General features: G+C 44.4%; 1 protein-coding gene across 1 annotated transcript in view; it reads right to left on the bottom strand.

Moving 5' to 3' along the window:
- Positions 1–8,228: 8,228 nt before the first annotated feature.
- The window catches only part of MDM4 (MDM4 regulator of p53), a 176,636-nt gene continuing 157,844 nt past the window's right edge, over positions 8,229–27,020 (bottom strand). The window contains exons 11-12 of the mRNA XM_069242124.1: positions 16,182–16,265; positions 8,229–12,349 (exon numbers count right to left, since the gene is read on the bottom strand). Coding sequence (XP_069098225.1) covers positions 11,762–12,349; positions 16,182–16,265 — 672 coding nt within the window. The 3' untranslated portion in view covers positions 8,229–11,761. The remainder of the gene's footprint in view (positions 12,350–16,181; positions 16,266–27,020) is intronic.

The following is a 27,020-nucleotide window of genomic DNA, read 5'->3' as shown; positions in this document are numbered from 1 at the left end:
TGTATAAACCCTTCTAGGCCTCTTAGATGGTCTTCTCGACGTCGAAGCACTCCTCGACGTCGAACTGCGGTGACGGCGAGTGCCTCTAGACGTCGACTCGTCTCGCCGCTGAGAACCTCTCGACGACGAACCTCGACGTCGGTGCAGTGACGGTGAACGCCTCCGACGGCGAACACTCTCTCTCGACGGCGATCTCCCTCGCCGTGTCGACGGCGAGCCCGACTCGGATCTCCTTGACGTTGACTGTGTTCGCCGTGTCGACGGCGACCCAGATCCTCTCGACGTCGGGTGTCTTCGCCGCCTCGACGACGAAATAGTTGTCGATGGCGAACGATGCCTTTTTCTCGCCGGCGAAGCACTCCTCGACGGCGAACATGTTGGCGCCGTTCCCTGCTTCGACGTCGACGCTCTCGACGTCGTCGGAGATCTATGTCGTTTTTCAGCAGGTCTGGAAGGAGTCATGGAGGAAACAGGTTGAGCCCTGGTAGAAGTCTGACCTTCTCCTCGCTCTGTAGTGGAATGGCCACTTTTTTTCCTGTCCTCTCTCGCCTGAAGTCGGATCTTCTCTCTATCACGAAGGGTTCTTCTAGAGAAGGTTTTACAAATGTCACACGACTCCGGTTTGTGGCTGGATGGAAGACAAATTATACAGACCCTATGTGGATCTGTTTTAGCCTTCTTTCTTCCACAAGAAGGACATTTATCAAAAAGTGAAGGCATTTCTAACTAGAAAAAACCTCCAAATTCTGTCAGAATTTAACAGAAATCAGTAGAAAATGATCACTCAAAGGTAAAAACGTCGAGTGAAAATGAAATTCAGAAGATATTTCAATGAATTTCTGTCACAAAACCTTTTGTGAGGTAGAGCTCAATGCTTCAGGGTCCTGTCAGCAGGAGCCGGAAAAAAGAACTGAGGCAACTGCCTTTTGCTGTGCATGATGGGAAACAGGAAGACTTTACTTTCTTAAAGGCACAGCTCTATTTTCATTCTGTATAATGGCAGCCTATGGGCTACACTGCCCTACATTGTTTTATTCTCATGAGAGGTGTAAATAAAATATGAGAATGTATTTATTTATGTATTTATAGAATAAATAGAGGTTTAAACGTGAAATTTACACTACAGCTGTTTTTTCTTCTAACAATTTTGGCTTGTGTAGCTGTTCACATAGGCTGCACATTGTTATTCTTAAGTGTTTTTCACAGACCTTTTTTGTCAAGGAGCTGATGATTGCACTTAAGAATATACTACACAACAGTGCTCCGGGGTCCCCGCAGGCGCGCGGAACTATTCAGTGCTTATGACTATACATGGAAATCCCCTACGAGAGAAGCATCTGTTGGCCAGGTGGTTGATGTCGCAGAGCTTCTGCCCTGCTGATGCAGGATTCTAGCATGCTGTCTGACAGGCAGACCATTGGCATACGTTAGTGACCGTAGTTCTTCAACTGGCTCCTTTTCAATGAAAATTACCAGTGTGGATCCTTGCTGCAATTCGAAGCATGGCGGAATACATGTCCGGAGGGGGGAGGGATGGGGTTGCGGGTTACTGAGGGATCACTACCCTAATGAGCGTTTCATTGGACGCAGAGACGGAGTTTGCATTGGGGCCTGGACACTTCCTACATTATGCTGAACTGGCCAGGCAGACATAGAATACGTTCCCGGCGGCACTGGCATTGTCTGGCACTCTGGGGACCCTACTGACCTGCAGGGCTGGACGATATATGGTGTCCCTGTTATAACAAGCAATGGTGGTGGACATAGCTAATCGCCCACTTTCAGTCCGGGCAAGTTGGGAGGCTAACCTGGGTGCTATTTGGGGGAAAGGGGGAGGGGGTGAAGTAGACACTGATTGGGATGGCATCTGGCACCTTACTAAGACTGTCTCCAGTAATGATGGATTCAAGTTGATCCATTACAACTTCCTAAACTGCACTTACATGATGCCCCTGGCACTCCACCAGATATCTCAGACCCGTTCTGATTCATGACCTTGGTGTGGCTGCCTGGGGGCTGACTTTCTACATATGGCCTGGAGTTAAGTGGAGGACTTCTGGGTACAGGGAGTGGACAGACTTGCAAGCGCCACCTCGCTGCAGGTCACCCTCACCCCGCAGTTTTGTTTACTGTGAAATATTGGCAGGCCTAAAGATCACAAGATGGCATAAAAATACTTACGTGCAGTGGTCCTGGCATGCCACAGAGGGGCAATCACAAGTATTGGTCAATGCGCTCCGGAGGTGGAGCACTGGTATAGGAATGTAGAGGAATGGATGCTACCAGAGGAGCTGCATATGAAAATGAGCAGAAGGGAAGACAGGGTGGGAGAAGACATCTTACTAGGGGCTTTGAGTGACAGAATCACTCAGTCAAGTGGCAATACTAGTGACACGGATTAGACATCAATTGTATTCAGTGCATGGGGTGCAATGTGCTCAAAATATTTTGTTGTACCTACATTGTATGTTTGCCTCTATGGACTAGCGATGGTAATTTATTAACACTCCTGTTCCTTCTAACGTACTGTGCACAATGTAACTACTGTTGAACGCTGCATTGCTTGTTATTTTGAAACTGAAAGATTGTTTAAAAAAACAAAAAACATCTGCATAGGAAGTAACATTGCATTTCTTCTCCTTACTTTAATCAATGCTTCAGGGCATCCCCAGCAAAGGGGCATAAACCGTGTTTCAGTGAAACTTACAAGATAAAGATCATGTACATCACCAGCATCCCAGACTGACGGTCCCCACAATTACACCCAGATGCAAATGACCTAGACACTCACAGAGCATCAGTACAACACATAGCAAACATCGTACATGTCCCATCAATTACCACACACCCTCAAACTACAGAATACACATTCCAAGTCATGATTATTAACGCTCGCTGTGAAGTACTCCACACGCGCTTGATTCCCACTTCATCACAGAAACCTTTCTCACATCTTTGCACATTCTAGATGTCCTTCTTCCCACAGGATACAACATTCAACATGTGAACCACGTAAATATGAATAGAACAGGCCCTGCTGTCATCCAAAAGACCTCCTGGCCTTGCACCCTGTGCCCACACCCTGGAGCTGCTGACATGCCATTTTCCACACTCTACAACTCAGACTGCCACCTTCTATCTCATCTACAGGTCTCCAAGATGGAACAAGAACTTCTTTGGTGAATTCTCAGATCTCCACACCACCTCGTCCATCTAACATGCCAATGTTTTGGGTGACTTCAACCTCCCAGACAATACCAGCACAAATAAAAAATAAAATAAAAAAAAAGACAGACACATTCACTTTAACCTCATTGACACTCAATGCAATATGGCAGGTCACACAGCCAACACACTCCAAAGGACATCACATCCACAACCTTGTCTTCTGAACATCAACTATCCAATACAAACCAACAATACCCCTGGACAACACCAACCACCTTGCCATCCCCGTTTCCCTGCTTAGGATTCTATCAACAAACCACCATCTACACAAAAGAGAAGACCAAACCTTCAGATGCTTCAAAGATTTCTCCAACCTCTCCCAGATGGCAGCCTCAACCCAAAAGTGATTCACTGGTCACCACTGTCAGCTCTGGGTGGGAAAAAGAGGGGTCTGTCATGGACCCAATCGTGGCTACTCAGCCACCTCTGCAGATCTTTTCCAGTTTCCTTCGAGGTCTGGACCAGGTCTGAGAGGTCCCCCTGGTGCTGTGCCCACTGGGACTTTAGATCTCACTGCAGAGCCTGTATATGCCATTTACCAGCAGGATGCTGGAGTCCGTAAGACCCAGCAGCATCACTGTCTGTCTCACTGAAAACCAGGATTGAGGCTTAAACACCAGGATCACAACCCTAATATCCTGGACTCTTCGTTTTGTGGGTAGGTATGGAACTGCACTGTATCCTGAATGACTTCGATGAGAGGGAGTGTCTGAGAAGGAGGCAGGTGCGACTTTGGCATGTTGATCGTGAGCCCCAGAGAGAGCAAAAGGTTTGCCGTAGTCCGGAGATGGGTGATGACTACCTGGGAAAAACTTACCTTCAGCAGCCAGCCATCAAAGTAGGGGAAGAAAGAACCCATTGTGCCCCAAAGATGAGCAGCAACCACCGCCATCACTTCTGCAAACACCCGAGGGGAGCTAAAGAGTCCGAAGTGCAGCAGAGCAAACTGTTGGTTCACAGGATGGAAATGTGAAAATAATCATCCATCAAAGTCAAGACTACCATCCAGTCTCCAGGGTCCATGGCAGACAAGACATGAGTCAGGCTGACCATTTGGAATTTCTCTTTTCATAGGACGGTATTGAGAGAGTGCAGATCTATGACAGAACCAAGTCCCCTGCCCTTTTTTGACACCAGAAAGGAGCAGCAATAGCAACCACAATCTACTTCTCATGCAGGCACCCTGTCATGTGGCTCCATTGGCCCAAAGAGTCTATACTTGCTGACAGAGTATGGAAAGGTGGTCCTCAGTCAGCCACCTTGGTACGGTGGCAAAGGCAGAGTTGTTTCCACAAATGGGATGGTGTACATTTTCTGTACAATATGAAGCACCTACTTGTCTGAGTTAATTGCAGAGCACTGGGGCAGGTTGTGCCTTATCTAGCTATTAATGGGATGGCTGTGTTGGATGGAGGGTTTACTAAAGAGGCTTACTGGCTGCTGCTGTCAGCAGGATGGGGGAATGGACAGCTCGCTGGGTCAAACTCCTGAGTACTCATTGGGATTTGTGGCCCCATCCACAAAGGACTGGACCGGTGGGTACCACTTGTATAGCGGACATCCATAGGTGTTACAACTATGTTTGCAGTAAAAGCAAAAGGACTTCTGCTGAGACCGGACAAAGAAAGCCCAAGAGATCTGGAGGTGACCGGGCTCTTTTGAGCGTGCTCAAGCGCAGTGTCAGCTTTGTCACCAAACAGGCAGAAGCAGTCAAAGTGCATGTCAATCAGGGATGCCTAGACATACCACAGGAGCCCAGTGGACCACAACTAGGCATGACAATGCACTGCCTCCGTAGAAGCCATGGCTTTACCTAGGGAGTCTGTTGTGTCCACCCCACACCTGACAGTAGACTTTGCCGCACGCAGACTAATCCACAACTGGTTGGCACTATGCTCCTTCAGACGCAAATGTGCAACAGAGGGCCAAAATGCATGGAAGTAATGGCCCAAGAGGCATGCAGTGTTCAACAACCACAAGGCTAGGCTGGTGAAAGAAAAAAGTGGTTCCCAAAGGCATCTAGCCTCTTGGATTCCCTGTCTGGTGGAAGGGAACGCATTTATGTTGACCTTATATATGTTGACGCCTGCACAACACGGCTCCTAGGGCAGAAGTGATGGGAGAGAAAGGCTGGGTCTACTGGGGCAGGGCAAGAGTGTAGGGCAATCATGGGCTGTACATGAGCCCCTGTGCAGGGTTTGGCCCAGGCCCCCACAATAAAAAGTCATTAAAGGCTTCATTGAAGGGGAGCAGGAGCTCAGCCGAACCCGCTCCTGGGTTAAGCCGTTGGTCTTAACCTCAACTGCTGGCAGCAGTAGTTCAAGGACTTCTGCTGCCCTGTGCATCACAGTAGCGAAGGATGTGTCTTCTTCCGAAACTGCGCCTCGAGGGGAAAGGAGGCTAGTCTGGGGGAAGCGTCCAAACCACTGGCATCACCCAGCTCCTCATACCAGTTATCAGCAGGACCAGGGTTCTCCTCCATGGAACCAAACCCTTCTTCCACATCTCTGCCTTCAAGGAAGGGTGAGACTATCTAGCAGCAGGAAGTCTAGGGGTTGGTAGGGCCAAAACGGTGGTGGCAATGTCGAAAAGCAGTTGATGATAGGCTCAGCGCAAGGAGCTGGGGTGGAAGACGGCACTCATGTCAGCATTGGTCTGAGTCCTGGGGCGGATCCAAAGGGATTGGCTGTCGTCAGAGTAAGACCTGCCAACGATAACACAGCCGAGGCACTCTGCGGCTCCCCGAGGCACGAAGAAGTGCCAGAGGGAATAGGTGCTCCAAAGATAACATGCATGGCAACGTAAAATTATTTTTACTAGGCAGGTGTTGCTCCAGCAAACTGGAGTTAGCACGGAGCAGGCCCAGATGCCGGCCTTGCCGGTAGAGTGCAGAAGCCAGGCCTAGAAGCACAGAGTTTGGACAGAGAAGCCGAAGAACACTTTCACTTATTTTTCTTGTGCTTCTTAGAGTAACCCAACATTGAGGAAGAGATCTTAGAGCTTTGGGAATGGCTCCGAGATCCGCCTCCAATCAAGGCAGAATTCCTGTTATTTACCAAGAGCAACAAACAAACAGTACATTCCTGGCTCAATGACATGAATCTTGATGACTTTGCATTCGGTGGAACGTTTGGGTTCAATGTCACTTGAATTCACCCTGGACACCAACCGCAGCTTCCAACAACACATTGCAAAAATAAAAGCACACAAAAACAGCCTGGTACCAGCTCACCATTCTAGAGAAAGTAAAACATTTTCTTCTAGGAAGCGACTTCGGACCTGTTGTTCAAGCCCTTATACTCTGAACAGCTGAATGGTGATAATGCAGCACGTCTTATCAAGGGCTTAGAGAAATATGATCACATCAACCACATCCTTATGGAACTCTGTTGGCTCCCCTTGTCGGCCCACACCATCTTCATAACCAGCTGCATCATTTACAAAGCCACTACGACCAGCATCCCCACTTATTCTGCAAAGAAGTTCACCATCTCCCGTGGTTCTCAGCAAACCAGCAGCCAGGACACTAGACTGTAAGCCAAGAAGTGCAAAGGAGGAAAAGTAAGGCAATGCACCCTTTTCCCATTTATGCACCCAGGAACTGGAACATCCCTGCATCCATCAGGAACGGTCCAACACTGCTACAGTTTAAGAAATAATTGGAAACATACATCACAAAGCATAACCAGTCCACAAACCTGCTACCTTTGTATATCATCCCAGTCTTACGCTAATCTTTGACCCATATGCTCCACTGCTTTTGGTTAGGTTCACACTAAAGATCTACCACGTGCAAACACACATGGATCTGACTACTGTACGTGTTGAATTGGAGGGTAGGGGGTCCAAACAACAAGAGAGGCCTAACAGAGTTTGTAAACTTATTGGGGAAAGATACTAAGCAGCTGGCAGATGCCACAGAACTGAAGGTGTTTCTTGTAAGGCAAGACGATCGACTTGCTATCATTCAACAGGGAAGACGTCTACTACTGGAGGAAAGGTGCCAGCAAATTCCACCTTGTAGAATCTAGTACAGAGAATGCCATGACCAATGATGTCAGAGACTACTGACATAATAGTATCAGGGCACAATCAATGGCAACATCCAAAATACAGCGAAGGTCTTTTGGGCTGCAATCCTAACTGATTCTTTGCTGAGAGATGGACAAAAGCCTGCTTTGATCTCTTCAATGCAGTTCTAGTAAGGGGGTGCATCTGATAGACCATAGCAGTGGCAAGCAAATTAGCAGCATCTAGCACTGGGATGGCCGATGATCCTCACTACATTAAGCTGAATGGGGTGGTGGGCTAATAAGTCATAGGTTATCATTAGGGGATAAGGCTAATTGGGAACCAACATTTTTGAGTTTATGGTCAGAGATAAGCTTCCGGCTATCCACAGGAGTATTTTCACAAACGTTCTGGCACCAACACTGCCCATGGAAGAGGCCTAGTATTAGTTGTATGCAGCAAGAACGCCCAGGAACATAGCAAGGGGCAATTAGCGACACCTGCTGAAATGTTAGAATATAGGTCAAGTAAGAATCCCTGAATCTGATGCAGACACTTGTAAAGTTGCCATGTCAACCTTGTCTCTGGAGTATCTACTTTTCCAGGTGTTAGCCGCTCCCATTTCAGGGTTTCCAGCTCTGATTTCAAATCTGCTGCTGCAATATGCGGGCTCCTTGCTTTGTTCATGACCAAATTAGGCTACTAAGTACGGCAGAGAAAGGCCTGTGTTTCTCTGCTCCGCGGTAAAACTTCCTTCCAATAAGTCGTGAAGCCATTTAGATTTTCCCAACAGAAAAATAAAATGTTTTAATTTTCCTACTAATAAATCAACTGGTTGGAGTTCCGGTCTAAATAAAAAAGTCATCACTCAGTTACATTTAATAGCTGAACTTCCTATCTTTAAGTATTTAGATGTCTCCACCCTCCCGCCCCCCCCCAAACCCCGTTTTCTCGTTGCTTCCCTCGACCAGAAAATACACAGCAAATACTTTTTCAGTCCACAAGCCTTTAGTCAAACTTTAGGTCAACACAGTACACACGAAACAATCCTTCAAGGCTTGTGTGTTACACATCAATCACGTGTAAAATGAACTTAAACTTGCATGAGCATTTAGCAACATAACATACAACTTGGCAGACTGGTTTAATTAGTGCACGTATCTACTTGGTCCAAAAAGAAGTTGGCAGTTTTGAAGAAAAGGGTGGTGGGTCGGTTCTCCTGGCACTTTTAGGACGAGAAGAAGCAGATATTAAACTGGAGAAACCATAAGACAACGATTTTCTCCTTGTGAGCTCAGCTGGGAGGATTGTGGTACTTCAAGAGGGAGTCTTGGCGAAAGAGGCACCCCTGTGTTAACCAGGCAAAGCAACAAGCTGCCCGTGCCTGGGTACTAAAGGTGTGCTGCTATGGCCTACCAGCCGTATATGCAGTTACTAACAAGGGGCAGGTCTTGTATGTTCACGTTTCAGGGAGCAGCTGGAAGGATAACACTGAGAAAGGAAAGAGCCAATGAGTATGCACCACTCATGAACCAGCTCACCTCATGGGGCACAACACAGAGTCTGCGGGATACTGAGTAGGACCATCCAACCTGGGTGCAAACACTGAGATTTACACTGCATTTCACTCATCCTAATACTATCAATACTAAGGTAACAACCATTACAAGCACAGCAAAAGTTGGGCCTAAAGCAGGACTCCACATTGTACTCCTTGGTAAGTAAGCCAGGCTAACCAGCAGAAATCATTAAGATTCTAGTTTGCAAAGGTGCATATAATTTAATGCACCCTACTCTTTCGCTACGACCCCAAATCATACTTGTTCACTGCAGAACAAATGCAATGAACACTTCATGTGAAACCAAGTGCTTTCAAAATTATGCAGATGAAGGCACAGGAACATAATAAGTCAAAACAAATGTTACTACTGTGTTAACGGAGCCAAAGCTGTGGCTGGTCCAGCCGTATCTAGCAGCAGGGGCAAATGGTAATACAGGCACCCTATAGAAATGGAAGACCAATATCTCACAGAAACCAATGGCAGTGAGAGCAGAGGAATGCCAGCCGAATACATCGATTCTCCAGCAAAGCTCTAGCCCCAGCAACACCATCTGCTGCAGCAGAATTTCAAAAACAAATTTCACTTAAAACGGCCTTGAAAGTTCACATATTCCCCTTTTGTATACGAATTCTGATTTAAACCACAGTAATATAAAAATAAAGTTTATGAACTTCATATTGGGGACGGGGTGCCTGCGAAGCACTGCAAACTCCATACCACTTGCTGTAGTTTGCAACTTGTACCTGTTATTATAAGAAATGGACAGATCTTTTCCAGCTGCACTTTCAGACTACCGCTTGCCCCATGGGGACTTGAACAAGCATGTCTGCACAATAGGTGAAAGGACAGAGACAATGTAGGGCCTGGGTTGCTTACGCAGGCAGACCTGGTCATACAGACCGCAGGAATACTGATAATCAGCAACTTAACTTTCGTATGCATAAAAGCACTTCCTTCCGTGTGAGTTTCTGCTCTGCCGCCGTATGTGTTTATGCTTCATATGCAAGTGTATCAAAAGTGCAGAGGGGATGCTCAATAAAGCTGTGCCGCGATGAGACATTTGGGAGAACATATTGTACAGTGAAGAAGCTGAGCTTAGCGCTACTCCCCAAACCATCGTCCAGAAGGCAAGAGAATCACCTCCGAAGGACACTTAGCATTGTAAACAACTCTGCTCAGCTACCCTACGTTATTCTGCCTGAGGCAAAATAAAGCATTTTCTTGGGGGGGAAAACATGGAGTTGCAGTGCTCATACTTTCAGCAGAAACAGGAGCAGAACAAAGTGCAGTGTACGTTAAAGACAACATGCTGGGTTGCATTATGTTAGAAACATACAGAGTCGAACCTGCTATCTTGTGTACCTAATCTTCCACCAAATTACTAAATAAAAAAATAAAAAAAATAAAAAACCTTCAAACTCTCAAGTATGGAACAACATACAATGAACAGGGTGCGCCGGGTATTCCAGGCACGCAGCACACTTCCCAGGGGTGAACAGAGAACGCCAGGAAGAGCGGTACGTGGAGTTATGATGGCAAGTCACCTGCTTGGCTAGAGGCATTCCCAAGTACATGCAAGGTGCTCAGTTTAGCTTCAGGTGCCCAGAAGCAACAGGGAGAGGAAAAAAAACACCGACTTAGGGACTTATAGGGTACAACTGGGAATCTTCAGAGGCGGATCAGGTGCATCGAAGGACACCGTTTCTTTATAGCGCCTTGGTTTAACAATACCATGTAAAGTCACTTTCTGCATGCTATGTCACAGTCTGTAGCCAACCTCCCCCTCCTCCCCCCAAACGTTCCCACAGTCACAAGGGAAGCCACCATTGACACTGTTGTGAGCCAATGAACTGGAGCAGAAAAGTCAAATTCATACTTGGTCACAACATACAAACATTACATTTCCTGGTAACCAGGAACCACGTGATCAAACAAGGATCCACATATTCGTGTCTTGGTACTGAAGTTGCTCAGACACAATGTTGTGAAGAGAGAGTTCGCCGCAGGTGTACTTCCAACGGTTTGGCAGTGATAGCTGTTCTCCTGGGCAAGAGGTACAGTGTCCCTGCAGAGAAATGGCACAGCAAATGGAGAAGAACGGAGCAAAGGTGAACAAGCCAGCACAGCAACAGTCCAAACATGAACAAAAACATGTGAAGAGCTAAGGATTGTTACAGGGATAACGTAGAGCTCCATTCATTCCCTGTGGATTCGATGGTGGCCAATGCCTGGTTGAAAGTCCATCACCACCCACTGAATCCACAGGGAATGAATGGATGTTCTCATATATCCCACTAGCACTCGAAATGTTTGACTGAATACTTCAAAAGGGAGCTAGTTCTATTGGCCGGTAGTCTGCAGGTCACAAATGCATTTTTTTGGATACATTTTGTTTTACTACGACATCCAGAGCAAAGCGCTTTCCTGGGGGTCAATGTATGAAGAGTGAAAACTACAAACTAGGCTGGGCCTCCGGAATCACCCCCAATGACTGCTCCTCAGACAGTTTCAACATGCACGGTGTTTTCTGAGGTGGGCGGTGAGTGGAGGATCTGTTTTCTGAAACACTGAGAAATACCAGAGAAGACAGTGAAATGCAAACTAAGTATCAAGGCGAAAAATGTGACCACTCAACACGGTAGAAAGCCAAACGAGTGGCAATGCTTGGGGATGCAACTCTGGGGACTCCAAACTTTACCAGGCCGGATTCTAGGCAACACTCGTTTCGACAGATACCACTACACCTTGTAAACACGCTGCAGGCTTTTGGGACGCACCTCTCAAAATAATAAGACCTTTTACACAAAAACTGAAAAGCAGTGCCTCAGCCTGATCGGGTGGAAGGAATATAAACAAGATGTGGCAGTTTAGGGACGAGGTACTGTGCGGCTAATTTCTGTTCCACCTTCCTGCTCCTGGCAGTGACCCAAGACAGCTTCCATTTCTCTGCAGAGGCACAGCTAAGCAATGAATGTTTTAACCACCATCTGGATTTGCTTCTTGCAGACTGGACAGGGCTGTCCACCCCGCTGCAACGTTTTGGCACAGAGAAAGCAGGCAACTAGGTGGGCTGTCCTGCCATGTATAATGTTTCCGTTGCGTGGCTTGCGGTGGCAGAGCTGGCAAGGCTCTAGAATGGACTTGGTGGACTCCAAAAGGGCCAGTTCCTCCTCCTTCTGCTGCTCCTCAGACTTCTGGCTCAGAGTCAGCTTGGTCTTTTGGCTCTTGGATGTGCCAAGAGATGAGTGGGCAGGATGCGCCAAGTCCAGCGACTCAGACTCACCACAGACTGACCTGGGTCTATCATGGAGAGGCTGCTGGTCTCTGGGCCTAACAACTGGAGCAGATATGGTCCTGCGACAGTCTGGGATGTCTATCCCCTCATCTTTTTCTTTCTCGCCCGATTTGGCAGTGATGTCTGACGTGGACAGGGAATGTGCAAGTTTAGGGCAATCAAGATACCAGTTTTTGCGCAGGGCCCAGCAGCGGAAGCAGTATCGCTTGATGGGAGAGTTAAACTTCTTACACTTGGTGCATTGCCAGCAGCCCTGAGCAGAGTGAGGTAAAGAGAAAAATCATACGTTAAAAGTGCTTTCCTCTTACACTGTCCAGCACCAGTTTACAACCAAACAATTTTAGCACAAATGGGTGAAGGCTTAGTACAGTCAAAAATAGTTTTATAAGACAGCATAAATGCCCTAATTTTCAAAAGTAAACCCTCATTTGAATAACTAACAGCACGCCACACATCCTGTTTTATGTCAAACTGTATGGAATGATTAAATACGCACATAACATGAAAAATAACTTTAAAAGAGTGCATCTCCTTAGTCACGAACCAGGAGTTTAAGAATCGGTGAAATTAAGTGAAGTGAGTAAGCTCTCTCCTGTGTATGGCCTCACTTCTTTATGTACGATTTTTGAAGTGATATATCACTATTGCTACTAAAGGTATCCTGTGTGCAGACTGCGGGGTTTAGGGTGCTCTTCCTGCTACTGCAGCGGAATAAGGAGGTAAGTGAAGGTTTCTTTAAAAAGGTTCGCTGCAATGGCTTGCAAAGAGGCTGGAGCAGGACAGGGGGATGGAGAGGTAGACATGTAAGTAATGGGTTCTCCCTCCATCTTCCCGGTTATTTTTGTGGAGGAGTATCAACTTTCAGAAAAATGCTCAAATGTAATTCCTGTATGTAAAGCTCGCAACTGTTTTGATAGGCTGGTAAACGTGGTGATGAAGTAAAGACAAGTGCAAGAACCTGTTGCAAGTTAAATGTATGGTGATGCCGTGAAAGGCTTGGTTAAAAAAATAACTAAGTACATCTAATTTAGTCGTGCAATGTAAACATTTTTGGAAAAAAGCATTGCACAAATAGTGGCCAGCTCAAATTCCTTGAATAACCCCTGCTCTAGCCTTTAAAATCTGAGGAGTGACTTCACAAGCTATGGATTTCAAAAAGTGTCTCTCCTGTCCCATCTGTGAAAGATTCGCTCCACTATTTCTTGTTGAAGACCCCACTCAGGTGATGAGTTTGTCTGCTTAACATGTACGTTTCGGGGTTTTGCACCTGGGCAGGTGTATCACCACTAGTGTTATGTTTCTCTAAATGGTCCACTGCCATATGTCTTATGCTAGTTTGGACAGCAAGTGATCTTGTCCCTTTCTGTCTGTGAAGGTAAAACATGGTGGTAGCATTGTCCGTCTGGATTTGTACTTTCCTCCCTATAACTTGTATTTCAAAGTGTTTTAGGTCTAAGTAGACTGCCTTGACTTCTAGCGCTTTTAGGTGTTTCACTGATTACCCACGTAAGCTCCCCACCCTGTGTAAAGCAGCACATTAGACTTTGTGATGTGCCTCGAGATGGCTGCAGAGCTCTCCTCTGTCTTCCCACCATCTCAGCTCTTTGGTTCTCTTTGTTTGGTGGGGCCCCCATGATGGCTGCTGTGTTAGCCCTCTTCCGTGCCCTAGTGAGAATGCCGGAGTAAGCAGTAACATAGCAAGTGACATAGGCCGAGTCCTGGGTAGAATATCTATACTTTTTCCCCTCCCTGAGGGTGACCACCTTGGTAGCAATACGTTCTCTAAATGTTTCCCATCCCTGGTCGAGCACACTTGGCAGGTAGTCTTTCTTTCCAGATTTTGGGAATCATCACTTGGAATTCTATTCCAACTGCAACTTGTTCTTTGCAATCGCTGTTGTATTTGAGGACCTTAAAAAATCGGCATTTTTAACAGTGATTTATAAGCTTTTCACTGCAGCTTCTTTCAGTGCCAAGAGACTCAAATTAGAGTTATTCAGTGCTTCGCAAAAACTCCTAAGTAAATAAATTATTGGGCTTTTGTGAAGGCAGCAGTGTCTCCAGCACGAAACACGGTCCAACCTGCTCTTCTTTTAAGTGGACTCCATACATACCTGCCACTCTTTTGATCAGGGTACTGTATACTGCTATGCCATCAGGAGGAGATTGCTTCTAAGGGCACGTGTCGATTCCCCTCCCTCAGGTGAGTAGGAATATAGGTCTTCCTACGCATCTTTTGTTGTCTGCAATTGCTGGAATTGATCCTGCTCGAGCATGCTCTTCTTTGTATGGGAAAGAAATCTTCCTCCTGTTCCTCTTGAGGTTCAGATGTTGACGGAGGCGTGTGTGTGTGTGTGTGTGTGTGTGTGTGTGCGCGCCTTTTTGCAGGATATTCTCCCTCTGAAATGGCAGAGGCATTTGGGAGGCCTTCAAGGAGCTGAGAAACTCCCTCTTCCTGCTTACAAGACCCTCCATTTCAACCTCAAGGTGTCCGTTTTTTACTTTTGACATCAAGGGCTTTTTGCTCAGCCCCAAACATCAAAGTTCTTCTTCTCAACATCGAAACTTAATTGTCTTGGGGGGCTTTCGGCTTCTTGTGCTCTAGATCTCCTTTCGTAGTCAGGCCAGTTCTGAGGGTTCACCACCAATGATGTCTTCTGACTGACTCGTGGAGTTCTTTGGGTTTTGACTTGCCCTCAATGACTGGTGTTTTTAGTATCTGGGTAACAACCTTCGAGAACCTGGAGTTTGAGGGTTTCAAGCTCTGTTTCACTTTGCCCCTTAGGAGCAGGGGATGTTATCTTGCACTTCTTGGAGTTGGTCTTTTGACAACAACCTCTTCGGAGTCCTTGTGCTCTACCTCAACGACTTCTCGTGCATTGGAGCATTCCTCCTGGGGCAGCTGTATTTCCTTGTAGACTTCCACATGGCTAGGGAGCCCCAGGTCCTTGAGCGAAGCATGCTTCTGTGCCTGTGACTTGACAGTGAGCCTACCTTTCCTTCTTCCATGGTCTTCAAGGTCTTGGTGGAACACAGGGCACACATCACACACCTCTGTGCTGTGATCCTTCGGTAAACAGAGGTTACAGACTTCATGGCTATCTTTCTGGGCGAACCTTGGTGGTAGTTTAGATACGGTCTGAAGGGGGTATGATCCATACCAGTATCTCATTTTGCAACACACGTGGTTTAGGCCTTTTTCAGGTAGAAGCCTCCCGCTTTCTTTCAGTGGATTCTCATTTTCTCCCTAATGCTGGAGGAGAGCCGTGTTATCTTTTTAGTGTTTCTCAAAGAAACTTGCTTCCTCTTTTTCTCCTCTGGAGTGCTTGGCTATGCGTTGAGACACAATGGTGGAAACAAAACATTGAAGATGGCATCCGCTATGAGAGCTTCTGGGACATATGACAGATGTCATCTAAGAGGAACATAGACCAAATGGTCAACGATGCCCACCAACAAAAGAGGAGTGCAACAGACAATTGCAGATTCAGCCACAAGATGGAGAAATATCACATAGCATGTGAATCTAGAAAAGATTCATTACACAAATCTAAAATGCTTATCTATTGTTCCTGTACAAATGAAGAGCACCCTACAAATTTAAAAACTATGGGTGTGAACAATCGATAAACAATACTGTAAAGTAATCTGGTCTGCAATCGGAGAACGAATGAACAGTATGAACAAGGCACAAATATTTATCTATCAGACAAAAAAATGCAACTTCGCAATTATGACTTAGTATCTGAAAATCGATACCTATTAGCAAAAATGCACAATGGTCCAAACTTTAAATACAGAAAACAGAAGATACAAAAAGGAAACAGACTCACAAACGTGTTCCCTTTCGCACATCAGGGTTTTGTTTTGGAAACAGTAAAGAAAGTCATGAAGGACTGCCAGTGCCGACAACTTAATTATATGGGCACAGATTGAACCTGTTACCAATTAGCCATCCTATCTTTTAAGAAAGAAAAATACAGATGCACCAGAGGGGTGCACATGACGTCAGGTATAGAGCACGAGGGGACCCATTAGGTTCAGGCGCACAGTAGGAGGTTACCATTTCCATCTTCAACACTCACCTCAGAGGTAACATCTGTGTCCGTGTCGTCGCTCAGGCATTGCGAGTCTTCTAGGTCCTCCTCTTCCAAGGTTACATCAAGCAACTGTGGGGATAGACACAGTAGATGCTCATTTATCTGTGCAAATTAGGCACGCTTTCTCCAGCACAAACAGCCACAGATGCCCCCCTGTAGATCTTAACCTGGGGCTGCTAAACTTATCACACAGAACGTTGTAAGGCTAGGCAACAACAACAAAATCAGGGCACTATGCATTAAAAAAATAATAACCAAAGAACAACTAAAGATGAACAAGAAAAATACTCAGATAATGTAGATGTTAAAACACTCAACATCTAACAAATATGCTCCCAAAGAAAGGCCTGCAGGACATATAGAAGAAATGGAACACCACATCCAGAGTGCTAAAGCAATAAGCTATAACCACCTTAAGTCACCAAATACCCATAAACGTATCAGTTTCACATTTTGATAGCTTAAGTTGGAACGAGTGAGATGGACACAAAACCCACCTTACAGAAAAGACCAGGGATAAAACAACTTCAAGTCTGCTATGTTTTTTGCACTGCTAGTAATTGCATAAAAGCTCTGAGGATGATAAGTATGCCACAAGTATACCTCAAAAATGTCAAACTGCAAGCGCAGCTTAAGTACACAGATGCGTGCAGCATGACCACCAAAAGTGAAGCTGCATGGCAGTTTAACCTCCAAGGAGTTTGGAAATCCTTTCAAAAGGAAACTTCTCTATGTCCCTCAAATGGATTTTTCTATGCTAATAGGAACCATAAACTAAGCTGAAAACTACATGCCTATATCACTGCTTCGTGGTCTGGTCGAGATATTAATGTAGCACGTTGACTTCCACCTATCAAGCTTTCTGGAGAGGAATCCTCTCCATCCTTAAACTGTGTTTCGTCCTGGCCACAGTACCAAAACTACCCTTGTGGCCCATCCCAGAGGATCTTAAAATTACTTTTTGGCCAATATGGCTCCGCAGCTGTTATTTTAATAGACCTCAGTGTCGCATTTGATACTGCATCTCATGTAATTTTGTTTGCTTAGATTACGGAGCTCAGGGGGGTAACAGACTCAGCTTAATGGTCATACTTTTTTTTTTTTTTTTTTTTTTTTAAAGAAGATCAGAGCGTCTAGGTGTACGACAAACCTTTTTAGTCAATCTTGAGTGTGGGGTGCCATTGGGTCCTTGTTGAGCCCCATGCCTTCAAAAGATTGAACAATCTCCCCAAGTGGGCAAACATACAAGTTAGTCTCTCACTAGTTTTGTACGCTGATGACATTCAAATTATTTCTTTAGCCACTGAAAAAAATAATTTCAACTGAAACCTTGTCTTGTAGTGGTAGCAAAAGAGATAGCTTCTTGATGTTTGAAACTCACTGTTGGCTAGAGCCCCTATGTATCAAGCCTCAGCCTAAAGCTACAGAAAAAAAATTCTGGGCATGTGGTTGGATAACAAACGCTCCTAAGTTTTAGGTATGTAAATTAGCAGACATCTGATTTGGTATTTTGAGAATGCTCAAAGATTTAGAAATCCTACCGAATTCCACTCAGAGGACCACTGTCCAGACTTTAGTTATCTCTCGTCTGGGCTATATGGGAAATAGCCATTATGAATTAAACAGACTATGGGCAGTACAAAATGCAGCTATGCATCTTCTTTTAAGGATAGCTAGACACCAATCTGTTTCAGGATTACTGGCCACCCTTCACTGGTTACCCATAAAGGAGAGGATTCCTTTAAAAGCTATTTGCATTGCCTATCAAGCGTACTATAAAAAAGGGTCCTATTATTTTAGAGCACCTGACATACAATCCAACAAGAACCTTGAGAACCTCTACATCTCATGTAGCTGCAATTCCTATAGTGTGGAAAACCAGGAATGGAGCGCAATTGTTTTCTTACCTGATTTGTAAACTATGGAACTCTGACTATTAGACTATGAATGACTGATATGAGCTCGGTTTCAGGAAGCATCTTAAGAATTGGCTATTTGAAAACTTGGTTGAGTTTTCTGTGCCTGAACTACTCCAGAGCGGACGAGTCCAATTCGGGAGGCAATCTACGTTACAAGTTCCACAAAATAGAAAAGATAAATTACTCACCTGTACCACAAGTTTATCATCATGTGAGCCTTCTTTTCTTTAACATCCCAGGTATGGGCAGGGTACCACAGAACTTTATAAACACTTTTTTTAAAGTAATAAAAAAAAACTGTTGCTAACCTAAATGAAAATGAATGGAAACTACATGTTTTATTAAGTAAAATAAGTAAAAACGAGCTGAAAATAAACAATCACATCTATTAAAAGGAAAAAAAAGAACTGAGAAAGTAGGCTTTAAGGAAGCCAATCATAAGAAGGAAAAACTGCTCTGCCAATTTAGAACACCAGCAAGTTACATGTCCTCAGACCGTTGTGCAAACACTGTAGACCAATTAATTTTGAAGACCCAGCTTGACAATCCACGATCTCTAATGCCACACTAATGGACTTTTCACCAGGAAAAGGGGAAGATTGCCTTAGGATTTCAAAGACGCCTGTGACTAGGAACTAGGATATAGATTTCAGAAATTTTCGCTCCACTATTGTAGGTTGACTTTGATTTTCAGAAACACTGAATAAAACAAATGCTAGCAGATCCCCTGCCACAGCAGACAAGAAAACAAAAATAACAGAAAATGGATAAAAGGAAAATGATTTAAAAAAAGAGACGTAACTTGTAACCTCAGTTTTCCACCGTGGAAACTTCTTACAGAATTATTGCTCAACTTGAGTAGGAAACCCTAAGCACTCACCTAAAAAAAAATCTTCCCTTCGATATGAGAATATGCACGCCAACCTGGACAATTTAATTAAACATTTTATAATGTACAGGAATGGATTTTTGCACACAGAAAATGGAACGGAAATGAGAAGCTCAGCATTAAACATCACGCCAAGAAAAAAACAGTACTGTGGGCTTTTCAGGCTACAGGTTGATCATGGTACAGTTCAACTGGCTTACTGGCACTTCACTTTGAAGCTCTTCCAGATATCTGAAATACCTCATAATATTGTCCACCAATATTCAATTCTCCCTCCATAAAAAAGAGGTTTGGTTTACCAATTAGATAACAAGTGCTATAATTTACAACTGGAATATAAATAAAGTTTCTTTCTCTACGACATAATCTTTACTGATAGGTAAACATTATGGCAAGCTCAACATATTCCCCTTGGGTGAGAAACACAAGCAAAAGAGAAGGAAGAGATAGGTGAACAGATGTGTTAAGGCAATATTTTGTAGAAAATATTACAGGTACTTCAACTCCTTTGGATAGGATTTTAGGAATTTGTCGCTTTATTGCCAAATATGCTCTCTGGAGCGTTTTTCTATATAGTTAATATGGTTTTTCCCATAGTCTAGTCTTGGAAAACAATGATTGACTTTCTTAATATTGCGTTCTTGATTCAGACTCAGAACTACGTTGTATTATCTAAGTAAGCTAAGAATGGCCTGAACCACATTTACTTTATACGAGATTTATTTTAAACCACAATGCTATCTCGATCAGAACGGCATAATATAAGTGGCTGCAAGTGAAACCTTTTTTTTTCTACTATAGTCTCATCTGATACCTTTGGGACTCCCACCGCTCACGTCACCGTCTCATGTACAGATCTACAAGGAGGATGTGTCCCCGAAAATAAAAGCCGTTACACCTGTGGAAACTTTGTAACAATTACTGTATTTGTCAATGCTTTGCAAACATGCATCAGGTATAGAGTAGTCACTTGATATTCTTGGAGAACTCAGAGAAAAAGATGTTTTAGGTAGTCATAAGCTTTGCCAAATTATAGTCGATGTGAAGATGGGCTGCAACCACTGTCGTGCACATGTGAGTATCCTTTAAAAAAAAAAAAAAAAAAAAAATGAAGTGCGAAGTAAATCATAATGAACCCAGGAAATTTCCTCTGCTTTGTTCGAAGAAGTTTATGGAGACAACAGCCTGGCGTCATTTATACTGTATAACCAAGTTGTGTACATTTATGGGATACATTTTAGCACTTAAAATTTCTCCTTCTTCCACTAGATAATATTTTTATAAGGTACTTATCACTGCACTTCTGGCATCTTTAAGAGCTGTAAATAACAGATACTTTATTACATAATGAAATGTTAGACATTTTAAGAATCTTAGAAGGATGGAAAACATTAGTTACTTATCTGAACTCCAGTTAGCACGTTTTATATAGTTACATTCTTCAGTCATTCCCTGTTGTCAGGCTGGAGAATTCCTACTCATTGCAGATAGCAGTAAAGAGTGTTAAGACAGTGTTCAAATGGCTCCCAATTAGCACCCGGAAAACGGTCATGCACACCCTGGTCACAAGCAAGCTGGACTACGGGAACATCCTCTACGCCGGGATCAACAAACAACTCACCAGAAGGCTGCAGACCATTTACAACTCAACACTGATAATCACGCTCAAGCTCCCACACTGTACTCAAATCACACCACACCGGATGGAGCTCCACTGGCTTCCCATTTACAAACGTGCACAAATCAAAGTGCACCCACACTTTCAAGTCACTACATAACACTGGCCCAGCATACCTCCACAATCTTCTGCTTTTACAAACCTTTCAGACAGCTCCATTCATCAGGACCTGCACAAATCCCATGCATACAGAAAACCACATCCAGCAGTCGAGCCTTCTTGTACATCGCTCCTAAAACATGGAACAATGTGCTGCTACACACAAGCGGCGACTCCTTCCTTTTTGGATTTCTCAAGATACTGAAGACCTGTCTTTTCGAATAGTCACACTAGGAGGGCCTAAGCTCTCACCTGTTCAGGGCCAGGATACCCCCCCGGGTCACAGTGCGTGCTAAAAATCTGCATAACGTAACATAACAAAAAAAATGGCTATAGGCTTCAACAAAAGTGTATGTTTAGTAGCACATCCACCTCATGAGAAACAAACACAAACTTCAGTCAATGAGATGGATGTGCTAAGCTCTCTGTAAAGATGAGTCTCCCAGCGTAGTTTAATTCCATCTTTCTTTTATTTCACATTTAATGTACAGCATTTCCAGCACAGTAATGTACAATATCACCAGCACAGCTTCCTCCTCCTTCTCTCCTTCTCCTCCCTTCAGATCCCCCGTTCCATTCTAGAATACCATCTACCTTATAAAGTTCTAGTATTCCCTTCCACATTACATAGGTTACCAAACCATCTCCACACTCTCCTACTCCCCCTAGAGGCTACCACTGCTCAGAAATCTTGGCACAAGGATGGATAGATCAATAGATATATCTGACCAGGGAGGGTGAAGATGTGACTATATGAAGAGATACCCTTGCTACACAACTGGTGTTCCAGGTAAGTAACTAATTTATTCTCCAGTACTGGACCTTATATATGGAAAATGTCACTTACCCAGTGTACATCTGTTCGTGGCATTAGTCGCTGCAGATTCACATGCTGTGCACATCCCGCCATCTGGTGTTGGGCTCGGAGTGTTACAAGTTGTTTTTCTTCGAAGAAGTCTTTTCGAGTCACGAGACCGAGGGACTCCTCCCATTTCGACTCCATTGCGCATGGGCGTCGACTCCATCTTAGATTGTTTTCCCCGCAGAGGGTGAGGTAGGAGTTGTGTATGCTAGTAATAGTGCCCATGCAATGGAGTGAATACGTATGTACATAATGAAGTTTAAAGTAATATATTTACAAATTTACAAATGTTCAAGATCAACTTCTAAACAGCTACAGGCTCCTGGGGAGGCGGGTGGGCGCATGTGAATCTGCAGCGACTAATGCCACGAACAGATGTACACTGGGTAAGTGACATTTTTCCGTTCGATGGCATGTGTAGCTGCAGATACACATGCTGTGCATAGACTAGTAAGCAGTTATCTCCCCAAAAGCGGTGGTTCAGCCTGTAGGAGTTGAAGTTGTTTGAAATAATGTTCGTAGTACAGCTTGACCTACTGTGGCTTGTTGTGCAGTTAACACATCTACACAGTAGTGTTTGGTAAATGTATGAGGCATAGACCATGTTGCTGCCTTACATATTTCGTTCATTGGAATATTTCCTAGAAAGGCCATGGTAGCACCTTTCTTTCTGGTTGAGTGTGCCTTTGGTGTAATAGGCAGCTCTCTCTTTGCTTTAAGATAGCAGGTTTGAATACACTTAACTATCCATCTAGCCTTGTTTAGAAATTAGATTCCCTGTATGAGGTTTTTGGAAAGCAATAAATAGTTGTTTTGTTGTTCGAATTAGTTTTGTTCTGTCAATGTAGTACATTAGCGCTCTTTTGATGTCTAATGTATGCAGTGCTCTTTCAGCTACAGAATCTGGCTGTGGGAAGAACACTGGTAATTCTACCGTTTGATTCAAGTGGAACGGTGAGATCACTTTTGGTAAAAATTTTGGATTTGTCCGTAGAACTACTTTATGCTTGTGTATTTGAATAAATGGTTCTTGTATGGTAAATGCTTGAATTTCACTCACTCTTCTTAGAGATGTGATGGCAATCAAAAATGCAACTTTCCATGTTAAGTATTGCATTTCACAAGAGTGCATGGGCTCAAAAGGTGGAGCCATGAGTCGTGTTAAGACAATGTTGAGGTTCCATGAAGGAACTGGTGGTGTTCTTGGTGGTATAATTCTCTTTAGGCCTTCCATAAATGCTTTTATGACTGGTATCCTAAATAATGAAGTTGAGTGCGTAATTTGCAGGTAAGCTGAAATTGCGGTAAGATGTATCTTTATTGAAGAGAAAGCTAGCTTTGACTTTTGCAATTGTAGTAAGTATCCTACTATATCTTTGTCAGATGCGTGTAAGGGTTGAATTTGATTATTATGGCAGTAATAAACAAATCTTTTCCACTTATTTGCATAGCAGTGTCTAGTGGTAGGTTTCCTAGCTTGTCTTATGACCTCCATACATTCTTGTGTGAGGTCTAAGTGTCCGAATTCTAGGATTTCAGGAGCCAAATTGCTAGATTCAGCGATGCTGGATTTGGATGTCTGATCTGTTGTTTGTGTTGTGTTAACTGATCTTGTCTGTTTGGTAGTTTGACATGAGGTACTACTGAGAGGTCTAGTAGTGTTGTGTACCAAGGTTGTCTTGCCCATGTCGGTGCTATTAGTATGAGTTTGAGTTTGTTTTGACTCAATTTGTTTGCTAGATATGGAAGGAGTGGGAGAGGGGGAAAAGCGTAAGCAAATATCCCTGACCAGCTCATCCATAACGCATTGCCCTGAGACTGATCTTGTGGGTACCTGGATGCGAAGTTTTGGCATTTTGAGTTTTCCTTTGTTGCAAATAGATCTATTTGTGGTGTTCCCCAAATTTGGAAGTAAGTGTTTAGTATTTGGGGGTGAATCTCCCATTCGTGGATCTGTTGGTGATCCCGAGAGAGATTGTCTGCTAACTGGTTCTGAATTCCTGGAATAAATTGTGCTATTAGGCGAATGTGGTTGTGAATCGCCCAATGCCATATTTTGTGTGTTAGGAGACACAACTGTGTCGAGTGTGTCCCTCCCTGTTTGTTTAGGTAATACATTGTTGTCATGTTGTCTGTTTTGACAAGAATGTGTTTGTGGCTTATTATGGGTTGAAATGCTTTGAGCGCTAGAAATACCGCTAACAGTTCTAAGTGATTAATGTGAAACTGTCTTTGCTGTATGTCCCATTGTCCTCATTGTCCTTGGATGCTGTGTTGATTGAGGTGTGCTCCCACCCTATCATGGAAGCATCTGTTGTTATTACGTATTGTGGCACTGGGTCTTGGAAAGGCCGCCCTTGGTTTAAATTTATACTGTTCCACCATTGAAGCGAGATGTATGTTTCGCGGTCTATCAACACCAGATCTAGAAGCTGACCCTGTGCTTGTGACCATTGTGATGCTAGGCACTGTTGTAAGGGCCGCATGTGCAACCTTGCGTTTGGGACAATGGCTATGCATGAAGACATCATGCCTAGTAGTTTCATCACCAGTTTGACTTGTATCTTTTGTTTTGGATACATGGTCTGTATTACATTGTGAAATGTGTGAACTCTTTGTGGACTTGGACTGGCAATCCCTTTTGCTGTGTTGATTGTCGTTCCTAAGTATTGCTGTGTTTGACACGGCAGAAGGTGTGACTTTGTGTAGTTGATTGAGAAACCTAGTTTGTGGAGGATTTCTATGACATATCTTGTGTGTTGTGAACACTGTCTTAGCGTGTTGGTTTTGATTAACCAATCGTCTAGGTAGGGGAACACATGTATTTGCTGCCTTCTGATATGTGCAGCTACTACTGCCAGGCATTTTGTAAAAACTCTTGGTGCAGTTGTTATTCCGAATGGCAACACTTTGAATTGGTAATGTATCCCTTGGAATACAAACCTTAGGTACTTTCTGTGTGAAGGATGTATTGGTATATGGAAATATGCATCCTTTAGGTCTAGTGTTGTCATGTAGTCTTGTTGTTTGAGCAGTGGGATTACGTCTTGTAATGTAACCATGTGAAAGTGATCTGATTTGATGTAGGTATTTAATGTTCTGAGATCTAGTATAGGTCTCAGACTCTTGTCTTTTTTGGGTATCAGAAAGTACAGGGAGTAAACTCCTGTGTGTATTTGTTGTTTTGGTACTAATTCTATTGCTTCTTTCTGTAGCAATGCCTGAACTTCTAGTCCTAGAAGATCTATATGTTGTTTTGACATATTGTGTGTTTTCGGTGGGACGTTTGGAGGGAATTTGAGAAATTCTATGCAATAACCATGCTGGATAATTGCTAAGACCCAAGTGTCTGTTATTTCCTCCCAATGTTTGTAAAACTTGGTTAGTCTCCCCCCCACAGGTGTTATGTGTTGGAGATTTGTGACCTTGAAGTCACTGCTTGTTTGGAGGACTTTTGGGACTTTGGAACTTTCCTCTATTCCTTTGAAATTGTCCCCCTCTATATTGTCCCTGAAAACCTCCCCGCTGATACTGGCTCTGGTAAGTGGGCTTTGTTTGTGAGGTTGTGGCTTCTGTGGTTTGCCCTCGAAACCCCCCTCGAAATTGTGTCTTTCGAAATGTGCCTCTGCTCTGTGGGGAGTAGAGTGCGCCCATGGCTTTGGCCGTGTCAGTGTCTTTCTTAAGTTTTTCGATCGCAGTGTCCACCTCCGGCCCAAACAACTGCTGTCCGTTGAATGGCATATTCAGCACAGCTTGCTGTATCTCTGGTTTAAATCCTGATGTACGCAGCCATGCATGTCTCCTTATTGTTACTGCTGTGTTGACAGTTCTAGCAGCTGTGTCTGCAGCATCCATTGCTGACCGTATCTGATTATTGGAGATACTCTGTCCTTCTTCTACTACTTGCTGCGCTCTTTTTTGGAACTCCTTGGGTAAATGTTCAATAAAGTGTTGCATCTCATCCCAATGGGCCCTATCATATCTGGCTAACAAAGCTTACGAATTTGCAATACGCCACTGGTTTGCTGCCTATGCCGCCACCCTTTTGCCTGCAGCATCGAATTTTCGACTTTCTTTATCTGGAGGTGGTGCATCTCCTGAAGTATGAGAGTTGGCTCTTTTTGGAGCTGCTCCCACTACAACAGTCTGGTGTTGTGTAATGTACACTGGGTCTGTTGGTGGCGGTTTATATTTTTTATCTACTCTTGGAGTAATGGCTCTCCCTTTAACAGGCTCCTCAAACACTTGTTTGGAGTGTTTTAGCATTCCGGGTAGCATAGGAAGACTCTGATATTGGCTGTGTGTGGACGACAGTGTATTAAAAAGAAAGTCGTCTTCAATGGGCTCTGAATGAAGGCTGACATTATGAAATGCCGCTGCTCTTGACACCACCTGTGCATAGCCTGTACTATCCTCTGGTGGCGATGGTCTAGCTGGATAGCATTCAGGACTATTATCTGACACTGGTGCGTCATAAAGGTCCCATGCGTCAGGGTCATCTTGACTCATTCCTGTATGAGTTGGGGATTGCATCATTGGTGGAGTGGCTACAGGTGATGGTTGCGGAGAGTGATGTGGGGATGGTGGCGGTGTTACTTGTTTAGCCACCTTTGCGTGTGGCTGTTTGTCCTGGTCTTGGAAGGCAAGCTTGCGTTTCATTTTGACTGGAGGAAGAGTGCTGATCTTCCCTGTATCTTTTTGAATAAAGAGCCGTCTGTGTGTGATCTGGCTCTATTGTCTCTAATTCCTGTCCAAATCTATGTGTCTTCATTTGTGTGGACAGTCCTTGTTCCTCAGTGTAGGAACTTGTTTTCGGTTCCGAGGCCGGATGTTTCGGTATCGAAACCTTTTCGGCTGCTTTTTTTTGGCTCCGACGAAACCTTCTTTACTTTCGGCGTCGTGCTCTCTCGGTGCCGACCCGTTTCGGTGCCGCTGTCTTGGTGCCGAATCTTCTCTGAACCACTATCTCGGGCCCGAGATTGCTGTGTGCCGGTATCTCGACCGGAGTCGGATGACTTCGACACCAGCTCGCCCTTTTTCGGTGCCGATGAACGGTCACCTATTTTTCGGGTTAAGCCATGGCCTGTTGGCGGTGGCGTCCCCTGGCTTTAGCGGTCTTTTCGTGAGTTCTTTGTTTCGATGTCTTACTCACGGTTTTCGGCGTTTCCTCAGGGTCGATCTCCTCAGAGTCCAAATCCTGGGTGGAGAATGTTTCTTCCTCCTCCTCGAAACGCCCTTGTCCTGTCGGCGCCGACGCCATTTGCAGTCTTCTTGCTCTTCGGTCCCTGAGTGTCTTCCTGGACCGAAACGCTCGACAGGCCTCACAAGTATCCTCCTTGTGTTCTGGTGACAAACACAAGTTACAGACCAGATGTTG

This window comes from Pleurodeles waltl, chromosome 6 (assembly GCF_031143425.1).
Source record: "Pleurodeles waltl isolate 20211129_DDA chromosome 6, aPleWal1.hap1.20221129, whole genome shotgun sequence".
Lineage (NCBI taxonomy): Eukaryota > Metazoa > Chordata > Amphibia > Caudata > Salamandridae > Pleurodeles > Pleurodeles waltl.
Note: the sequence above shows the minus strand (reverse complement) of the source record. Positions and strands in the feature narration are given on the sequence as shown.